General features: G+C 41.7%; 2 protein-coding genes across 2 annotated transcripts; both read right to left on the bottom strand.

Moving 5' to 3' along the window:
* Positions 1-3,380: 3,380 nt before the first annotated feature.
* LOC115678480 (uncharacterized) lies at positions 3,381-4,304 on the bottom strand. The gene has a single exon (XM_030601882.2). It carries the CDS (start codon positions 4,213-4,215, stop codon positions 3,583-3,585), a length of 633 nt encoding a protein of 210 aa, XP_030457742.1. The 5' UTR covers positions 4,216-4,304; the 3' UTR covers positions 3,381-3,582.
* Positions 4,305-7,339: 3,035 nt separating this feature from the next.
* On the bottom strand, positions 7,340-8,512 carry LOC115678481 (uncharacterized). The gene has a single exon (XM_030601883.2). The coding sequence runs from the start codon at positions 8,394-8,396 to the stop codon at positions 7,809-7,811; it is 588 nt and encodes a 195-aa protein (XP_030457743.1). The 5' UTR covers positions 8,397-8,512; the 3' UTR covers positions 7,340-7,808.
* Between the last annotated feature and the right edge of the window lie 2,030 nt (positions 8,513-10,542).

Below are 10,542 nucleotides of genomic sequence, written 5' to 3'. Positions count from 1 at the left end.
GATTCCGATATATTGAAGTCATGACACAATCTTCTTTCTCATGGATATGCAAAATTTGTTATTCAAATTAGGGCTGATCAATTTCCGGGCGGGTTCGATTTCCACCCCGAAACCAGGAACTATTCTAGAAGGACCGGTTTCCCGTCTCTGGAACCAAGAAGCTGATCATCTGATCCTGTGATGGGACTGGACCGGTTGTCCGATTCGGTTCTCTAACGGTCCAATGGATCCGATGATAATAAACGAAAGCACACACAACACACAGCTAGAATCCAAAATGGCCATTACCAAGCAAAAGTGCAGAGGTTTATGGAATTAGCACAACGACAGATGAGGACAATGAAAGCACGCACAGCACATAGCTAGAATCCAACAAGTCTCGTGAAAGTGAATGGCAAGAAACAGGAAATGCAACGTGAAAAACGGCAGAAAAAAAGCACTGGATATTACCTTGATGAGATGCAACAGACAAAGCAAGAGAGGGAAGGCGAGAGTCGAGAGTCGAGATGAGACCGTGAGAGGGAGGCGTCGAGCTTTCGCGAAAGGGACGCGACTCAGGTGAGAAAAGGTGGCGCTGTCTGAGAATCGAGCGAGAGGGACACGACTAAGGCAAGAGAGGGAAAGAGCAAGTCGTGAGAGGGGAGAGGATGACTCACGAGAAAGAGGCGTGACTGTAAGAGCCAAGAGGGACAGAAGAGGAGTGAGAGGCGATTAGGGTTTACACATGCTACAATCACAGTTGTTCTTTAAAAATTAAAAAATAAAAATCGGTCCGATTCTCATCCTTCCGATTCCCATTCTAGAACCGGGAATCGAACCGGTGCCCTCGAGAACCATCCAAAATTAATTGATTTGGTGTGGTCCAGATAGTTTTCGATTCGGATGGTTCCATACGCTTATCCCTAATTCGAATGACACCTCGCCATTTCAAAACCGAGCATTTTATTGTTAATTTGAATGGTGAAAATGTAACTTCGGAGTGACTATGCATGATGTGAGAAACTTCTCTTGCCATGATTGATTAATCATGAGGTGCTGTCGGGACATCACGCAGGAGGACAATGACATTTGGCTTAATGTCGTGCAAGGAAAGAGAAATCGAAAAATTCTTACATTAAGGCGATTAAGGCCCTCGTTTTTCCTTCTCGAATAAAATAAAAATGACTTATTCAAGTCGTACATGTTCTAATCATTTGCAGATAATCCTTCCTTGATTGCTTTTTTTAAAAACTAATATGAACCGGGTCTCGTAGAGAGTACGTGTTGTTGTATGCACCATGTACGAAAGAACCCTCGTCAAGAGATGCCACAAGAGAAATCTCGATTTGGCATATAATACTGTCGATCTATATGTTTTACTTAGCTATGAAATGTGCCATTTCTTTTATTTAAATTATGTCATTGTCAATGTTGATAAATTTCTTGATTCCTCTCTCTCCCTACCAATGATTTGAAAGTGACCTTGTTGCAATCTGTGTTTACCAGTGAAACTTTGGGGAGAGAGATGACAAATCATCATAGATGCAGATGTATATACTTATATTATTAGACAAAGCGAATTATGTATATATCAAGAATTTGTACAATCACGTGAGCTCTTACAAAAAGAGAACTCTTTTGATTCTTGAATTATCATTAGTTTGATGGTTCGGTCCTCCACACCACTCATAAAATGAGTAATTTAATATTATATGTTTCATAGAAAAAGAATCCATCATACAACTTTTTAGTATTTCCATTGGAAAACATTGCCATAGTTGACTTTTCTTATAGGGAAATAATTTTCCTATAGTTTTTTTTCCACGCCGTAAAATTCACAAATTCGCCGGCTAAGCAATGGTATAATTATTTTTTGAATGATGAAAGGGTAGGAAGGAACGATTAGCACTAGTGCCTTCTTTTGGGCGTTACCACGAGGGTCTCACACCCATTGCATAATTTTTTTTTTGTTTAAGTCATAACTACTCAGCACTACTTACAACCCAAAGATCAAAGATTAGTGAGCATGTTAGCTTTACTAAGGTGCTAGTAATTAGGAAAGTCTCTCCATATGATGTAAGTCGCAACTAGGTAATGCCACACAAGCAGTTCGAAAAATCTCTTCCGATGTACTCGGTAAAGAAGAATGTCCGTGAGAATACCTCTTCATTTTACCCAAACACCCTCCTGAACCTAGCAATAGCAAGAATACCCTCCTCAAAAGACAGCTTTCTTTTTAATCAAAACACTCCAATTCATTGCAATTATTGTAGCTGGGACCGTGAATGGTCAGATCAAATCTTTGCAAAAGTAACTCGTTGACAACCAGAAAGAGAGAGAGAGGACGAAGTTTCCCATAGACCAGCTCCAACTTTGGAATTCGTGAAAATAATTAAATAGCAAAAAAAAGAAAGAAAAGAGAAAGAAAGGGAAAAAGAAAAAGCGGGGTGGGAAGAAAAAAAAATAAAGCTTAGTTGTATTTTGCAGAGGGGGGCCAGCTATTCGATTCACTTTTTTCACGTAGTGGAATCACATTAGGACATGTTAGTGGGAACAAAAAAAACGAGGGTTTTCAAAAGTTTGATTTTTTGCACATAGAGAAATAGAATCGCGGGTTGGTGCTTTTTCAGGAGGGCCACTGGAGTATATACAACCATATGCTACCAAAAGGGATTCATGGCCTCCCTAACTCGAGTTAGTTGTAATGATGCAACTTTACATGTAGGCAAAGATTTGTGTTACATAGCTACTGCTGATGGACGGTGGAAGATGTCTTCTCGATTTCGTTCCGATAGGCAAGAACGATAATTGAATTAGGGTTAAGTGCCAAAGTGAGTTAGCTTAGCCGGCAAGGTTCGAACTCTCCGCACATCGTGCCCAGATTCGAATCCCGCTGCTGGTAGTACCCTTTGGTGGGCAACCTGCAAATCCACAAGGGGTAATATTCCCTCCTCCTAAACTTATTCATATGAAAAAAAGAAAAATTAGGGTTATGTTTTCGTTCATTTTTTGTGGGCATCGCCCATATTTGTAATGTATAAATCAGATGCGTGCTTGGAGGAAGGGGGCGGAGGAATGTATGGAGCATAGATCTATGCGAGGAGCCGATACTCGTAGTGCAGCTTTGATTGAGGGCCTTGATGAAGTAGAGGCTAATTACACCAATTTTAATAACGATATTATTAGCTTATCGTTTTTAGGATGACATGACTAATATACCCTCGTAAAAGACTAATCACATCGATTAACCTTGATAAAAGATTTCTGGAGATAATTACTAAAAATATTGAACTCTCTTGATCCTTCATTGAGAATATGCTTAAAGTTCTAGGATAGGCCTTCAGCTTCTTTAGAATATACACTACTTATTTCCACAAATTTCTTGATGAACAGATAAGAAGAAAATTAAGGGCCGGAAATAGCTATTCATGCAAGTTAATCTCTCGATATTATTCTCATCTACGACATGAACATCCTCTTCGTCGAAGAGGGTTTTGGTGCACGCCCACAAGCATTAACTCAAAATTAACTACATAAAATATCAAAGGCGAAAATTACTGAACAAGATTCTGTGCATGTGCATGGTTTATCTCAACCGTGCATTCACTTTTGTTTCCTCAACTCCCTGTAGAAATTCTCTATGAACTCCTCCGCCGCCTTGTCCACGCGATCGTCGTCCTCCTCCTCCTCCTTCAACGGGAACGGCGAGTCCGTGATCCTCAGCGGCCGCACCAGCGGGGTCCGGCCGAACCCCGGCAACATCGGCGACGCCTCCACCACCTCCCTCTGGCTGCTCAGCATCTCCATTATCGCCTTATCGAAGTTGAACGCGCCCACAACATCGTCGTCGTCTTTGGTCGGGGGCGGGTGGGCGCACATGAAGAGGTTGTGGAAGTGGTGGTTCAGCTGGCTGCCCTTACGCTTGTTGACGTAAAGGTTGGGGAGATGGTAAGGGAAGGCGGGGCTGTTGTTGCAGCTGAACTCGTACTCGAGCGGCCCCGCCGTGGCGGAGGAGGACGAGGAAGGGCCGTCGTGGGATCGGCGGCTGGCCGCGGCGGCGGCGTGGTGAGGGAACATGAGGTTGCCGATGGCCTTGCCGGCGATCTTGCCGCGCTTCATCATCATGTTGAGATCAGCCATGATTCTCCTCTTGGATATCTCTTTCCTCAGCATGTAGAACACCACGCGCACTATGCTCCATATTTTCTTTGCCGACAAGGGCAGATTATGTTCCATGTCTTTCTTCTGTGTGTGTGTTTGTGTGTCCGTGAGAGAGAGAGAGAGAGAGAGAGAGAGAGAGAGAGAGAGAGAGAGAGAGAGAGAGAGAGAGAGAGAGAGAGAGAGAGAGATGAAGCTTTTGTGTTGGGGAAGATGGGTAAAGAGTGGGGAAGAGAGAGGGGGGTATATAAAGAGGAGGGGTTAGGAGGAAGACGACGCAAAGTTAAAGTGGTGTGTGCGAACTCTTTTCTGTGTGAGATTAAAGCAAGTTCCATGTAACTCGAAATGGTGGTGGTGGGTGTGAATAGATATTTCGTTGGTTAAGTTAAGGGTCACTTTCACATGAATATAAATTCCCATCTGTTCAATAATTCGAGGGAGAAGGAAAGATCAGATCTTGGAAACCAAACAGTGGTCGTCGTGCTTGGGATGGCCAGTAGCATTCGTTTGAACTTTGACTGACACTACCACCTTTGCCTTTTTTGTTTCTTAATCGTTGTCTCCGTGCCTCGATGTCCGCGGCAGGAGGAAATCATGCCAAAACGAGAGACCCTTAGCAACGAAGGAAGAGCAAGAGCCATGGCGATCTGGAGACGTGGGCCTATGTGGCTGTGGCTTTGCTTGGGCTGGTCTCTCGCATCGCCTTTTTCGGGCTGAAGACTGGAATCTTCGTACGCCAAAATAAACAAAAGCTGCCTACTTGTCGAAGAAAGTGGTAGGGCTGAACAGCCCACGAGGCCTTTCTCTTACGCATCACGAGAGGAGGGGAGATTTGACCCTTTATTTGGCAAGAGCTGTTTTAAATTAAATGGAACTTGCCGCGGGGCGTACGAAGGTTCCTGTCCACTTCGATCGTCCCTCCAAGCGTACTTTAGGTTCTTAATTCTTTTTATTATCCCTAAGAAAACCCGTACTTAATTCTCATCGAGTTCATTTAATGGCTAAGGTACGAATGTATTTGGAGATTAGGCACATGACATGAAATTGGTTTTTTTCCATATATGTCCGTTTGTCTTGCATTTTACTTGGTCCATAAGGTTACTGCAGGATGTTTCAGGGGACCAAAGGTGACCTACAGTGTTGTGTGCGTTCCCTTGTTATCCGAAAACAAAAATACCTAACACTTTTGTGGATGACATTGTCAGGTAATTTACTTTTGTTGTCGATATACTTTATGAAATTAGGAAAGCGTAACTTTGTTATTTAGTAGAATAAATTATATGCGTATAAAACAAGAGCGATGCTAAGGGTATTAAGAAGTGTCACTTGGACTTGTTTATTTAGTGATTAGCATGATTAGATTTATGAGATTTCGTGAGATAACTGCTAACTGTTTTAAAAATTTAAGTTATTATACGAAGGTTTTAATATTTAAATATTCTATTACTCCACATCACATTTAGTTTGGTCTTTTTTTTCCTTAGTACTAAACATTGATATATTTAATTGGGGAGGCAATTGGGGCCTGGATATATTTGAATTCAGAACCTCCTGCTCTAATACCATGTGGGATTTTGTGGGATCATTGCCAACTTTTTTAAAAATTTAAACTGTTAGATGAAAACGTAATTTTAAATATTCTATCATGATTGAATGTAGAAACAAGTGGGACCAAACTATTAATCTATGTAACCACCCGCCTGGGTGGCGCTGCTGGAGCGCGCACTCTTCCTCTCGCAAAAGGTTGAGTGTTCGAATCCCGGGTGCCGCAGGGTGACTTAACCGGTGCACGTGTGTGGTGGCTAGCACGTGTCGCCCCCAGGGTTTACCTCCCGGCTGTCGGCCGTGCGGGAGTTCCCTGGGTCATCAAAAAAAAAAAACTATTAATCTATGTGAATAAGGTTTGTTGTGAAATTTTGTGGACAAATGTATTGACGGCTGAAATTTGATAAGTCATCAATGGAGACACTTTGTGGGTAGATTTGTGGGTAGATGATCTTCACTCCATATCAAGCGATTGTCTACCGCTATAATTTTGCGAGATCACTTAGGCCTTAATTCACTATCATGGAGGAAGTGAGAATGGATCCGATTGACTAGAAATGAAGGAGCAATAGTCCATTAATATGGTAACTTCTTGTATATAGAGCTATGTACAATTAAGATTTCAATTTGGCAATCTTTTACTAAAAGGGATATTTGCTGTAGTGAGTGCATTGTATGAGTTTATTACTCGTTTTAGATTGTCGCTATATTTTACAACCACGAAAAATACTAAACATACACTCAATTCCAAGGTGTTATCAAGCAAGAGAATCAAAGATTAACTCCTTCCAATCACATTCACCATCTATGCTTATCTTTCTTCTAATGTTTGAACAAGTACCAACCCTTTTTCTAGACCAATCCCTTAAGCTGGCAAAGAATTGAATATATGGAAGCACACGAAGAGAGTCTGAACAATAGTTGAGGAAAGCCTTCCCTTTATAAGCTGAGCAAAGCCCATGAAACATCAGCATCCCAATCTCCAGTCGATCCAGAAATCAAGTGATGCTGCAAAAATGGAATTCCGAACTGGTTTCGTATAATATTCAAAAGTGCAGCAGTAAATTAATGAAAGATCGAGAATGTTTAAGTCTGTAATTGACAAAGACTAATTCTTAATATATTCAGATTAGTGTTGTAGACTGACTTTGATTCCATTTTGATATTCTGACAGAACCTTTTCTCGATAATTCGGGGCCTATTTGTTTGGATTTAGATAAAACTAAAATGGACTTTTTAATCCATTTCCGCCAAAACTTACAATATTATTTGAGTTTGAGAAAACTACGAATAAATCGATATTTGCGAATTTACGTGTCAATAATTAAGTGTTGCGGAAGTTTAGTTTCTTTTTTTGTGAAATTTTTGTACTTAGTCCAAATTAGCAAAAACTGATATTGTTCGTTCAGTAGTCCAGTCAGAATTGACGTGGCAACTCACGTCATCAATTCCTTTTAACATTTGACAGAAGAACTTACTTGAAGAGATCGATTGTACATATTAAAGTCAAGGGACCTGATTGAAAATTCTAGAAAAGTTCAGGGATCGTTGACGCTTGATTCATGAAATTCCAATTCAATGAAGTTCACCACCAATCGTGAGAGAGAGAGAGAGAGAGAGAGAGAGAGAGAGAGAGAGAGAGAGAGAGAGAGAGAGAGATACTTAATTAAGAGTACAATAATATTCTTAATTTGATACAGCGACTAATATCGCAAAAGGGGTCAATAAACCAGATAGACAACCAGCTCCTAATCAAACAAAAAGGGCTAATACGAAATAAAGATCGAAATTAGTCACACTTACACAAGATGGGCAAAAAAAGGCACATCTGTAACCTTAAAGTACCATCAAGTATCTGCCCCATTTTTGACTAGTTGCAGGTCGATAACTCAACAAGGACAACAACCTCAAAAAACCTTTCATTCGGAAGGTAAACAACAAACGGCCTGTCCATCAAGTTATCGTATAGGTAGGGTTCAGCTGTTACAGGAGGACTCAACTTGTTAGCTTAAACACAAAAACCCTTACTAAATGGTGCACAAGGTTGATGAAATATGAAACCATATACACCAAAAATCCAAATCTTTGTAGCTATAGAGAGAGGTTCTGCTTTCTCGGAAGCACGTTCAGTTGGCCAGATTAAGGTCATTCAAGTCCTTGGTGATGGCGGGAATGCAGCTCGAGCTCCTCGTGATCATACTGACTCTCTTTTGACATTCCGGGTCCCTAGGGCTTAGAGATTTAGCCCTCACGGTGCTCTTCTTCAAGATCTCCCTCATGGCGTTGGCCTGGAACAACGCGGGGTACGCCCGGATCTTCTTGAACTTGGCGCACGCGCTCATGTGCGCCGTCAGCGCCTCGTCCCGCCTGCCGCCGTTCTTCTCCGCCTCCTCCTTCACCGCCTCGGCACACAGCCCGCATATCCACCTCCCCGAGAACCTCTTGCGCACCCGCTCGATGTACTCCAGCGTGCACTCCTCACTCATGCCACAGCACTCACACTTGGCATCCTCAACCTCAGATATCGGCGGGAGGGCCGCTGCCGACGTATTCAACTGATCCGCTGCTGCCTCTTTTATCAGCTCGAACGTTATGTCCGACTTGGTCCGGTGGAGGTTGTCGGTCGATAGCCTTGGCGGCTTGGAGAAGGCACCCAAGGCCTTGCTAGCAGGATTGGAGTAAGAGCTCACAATAGCCTCTCCATGTGGGGCCATGAGGGTCTAAAAATTTGGTGCGACGAGTTCGAGATGTTTTCTGAAATTATGTGGAAATCGATCGAGATCGATGAAACTAACCACGAAAAGGAGAGTGACTGTAATTGACGGCTAGAAGATCATTTCAAGTTGGGGAGTCACAAGTGCAATGTGCACATATTTATAGTGCGAGAGAGGCCTCTCTCCTAACATGAATCCGTGTGTTTGTGTGTGCGTGAATCGTTTTAGATATTGTATGGACCCTGATGAGTCCCGTGTCAGCTATCAACGACGCAGGAATCGCCGTGAACGGGATAGATTTTTCCGGAAAGAAACGGCTGAGAAAGAGCAAGTAGCTCCAACTTTTGTTTCAAAGTGTTGTCATCAATGAGAGAAGCAGTGCATTTATTTCCAAGAGAACACAAGCTAACTGTTTTTCTTTCTTTCTTTTTGGGCTTTGGGCTGATGATGGTGATGACGAAGACAGGGCGTTAACGTGAGTGTTAGCTGCACATTGCACAGTTTTCATATCTTTTCATGATCTTGTATTCTTTTCCTTCTCTTGTTCCTCTCTTTTTCTGTTGCTTTTGTTCGGAGGGAAGTGAAGAGAGAGATTGGGGAATAACAACTACGAGGGGGAAACATCTAATTACTTTGTTTTGCGTTTACAAGAGAGGTGGGAAATGGAAAGGAGGATCCAATACATGGAACATAATGTTTCTCGATCGAACTTCGAGTTTGGGCCCAAGTTTTTACTCAAACTCTCGCCAATAACCGAAAAAGTAAATGTCTATTGAGTTATTGCTGGTTATTAGAAAAGGATAACTGTTTTAAGATTGGATCGTATATTCTTCATGTCTTCATGCGCGTACTAAGCGAAATAAGTTTGCATTCAAATGCTCTAGCTGCGTGTATGTATACTTGTGGAGCACAACATGATTCAAGCTAATTACAGTGTGTATATATTTTCCTAATTAACATGATTATTATGCAGCAATTAGGCAACATCAATTGAAGTTAATTGTGAGGTCTGTAATTTTACTACTTAAAGCTGAGAAGTAGAAGATCTTAAGAAAAAGATATGCGGCTGTACATCGATAACATCTTAGGAGTCAAGTGTTCTTGCTAGTCACGAGAAAGAGATACGTCGTGAGAAGATAGGACCATATACGACAACGCATAGGTTCATGCTCGCGAGCGAAATACGTCCATATATTCATGTGTTTGTATATACATAACGTACTTAATTTCCTACTGTTATGTGGCCCATGATTCTGCTTGAAGCTAGACCAAGAAGACCTTAAAGAAAGAGACATCTTCCACGCAAAAGTAGAAGAACTTCACGTGTGGAACCAACGCAAACATAGACAGATGCACTTGAGATGCTGAAATCTCTTCTTCTTGTCTTCTTTTCTCTTCTTCTTTTCAATCTCGTAAAAGCATGAAAAGAAAGCGACTGCTCCGTAGCTCGCCCCCACAAACGATCGCCATGACTTCACGAGCTGCGAAATCGTATCGTGAGCCTGAACCTTCATGAATGAGCAAGAAAGGTGGTTGAGGTCATGTTGTCACGAGGAGGGGAGAGATAGTAATTACGAAAAGAAAGGATATGTGAGTTGTAGTTATCTTGCATGGTCGAAAGGCTGAGGAATTAGCTTTCGTTACGTGGGTGCTGTTGGACGACAATCACGAAACCCTAGCTTTCCTTATCAAGATGTTGTTTTAGTCTTGAGGAAATTATTTTTGAGGTCTTTTCGATCATTTCTTTTCCCTTTCTATTTTTAACTCGAAATTTTCAAGAAGAACCAAGAAATAAAATGTGTGAATGTTGGATGTCGGATGGGTGTTTGCGGTTTGGTTCGGAGAGATTTAGATGAATAAGAACGTATCACTTCTCGAATTGAGCATTTTTAACATTTGACTCCTCATCGACGAAATTACATTTTCGTAAGCACGCCTTGTACTGCTTACACTCGATAACTCATAGCATATTTGATTTGCATGAGACTGGAGGATTTCCACACTCAATAGAGATTAATCAGGTGATTGAAAAGTCCAAACACCGCATTACTAGTTAAAACCCAGCATGATACCCGGGCTTCGTCGCGGAATGAATTTTTATCATGAAAATCCCATTACTCTTTTATTTAATTGGACGTAAAAATGA

The sequence above is a fragment of the Syzygium oleosum genome, unplaced genomic scaffold, assembly GCF_021117445.2.
Source record: "Syzygium oleosum isolate NSW1041296 unplaced genomic scaffold, Sole_v2.1 Sole_v2.05, whole genome shotgun sequence".
Classification (NCBI taxonomy): Eukaryota; Viridiplantae; Streptophyta; class Magnoliopsida; order Myrtales; family Myrtaceae; genus Syzygium; species Syzygium oleosum.
Note: the sequence above shows the minus strand (reverse complement) of the source record. Positions and strands in the feature narration are given on the sequence as shown.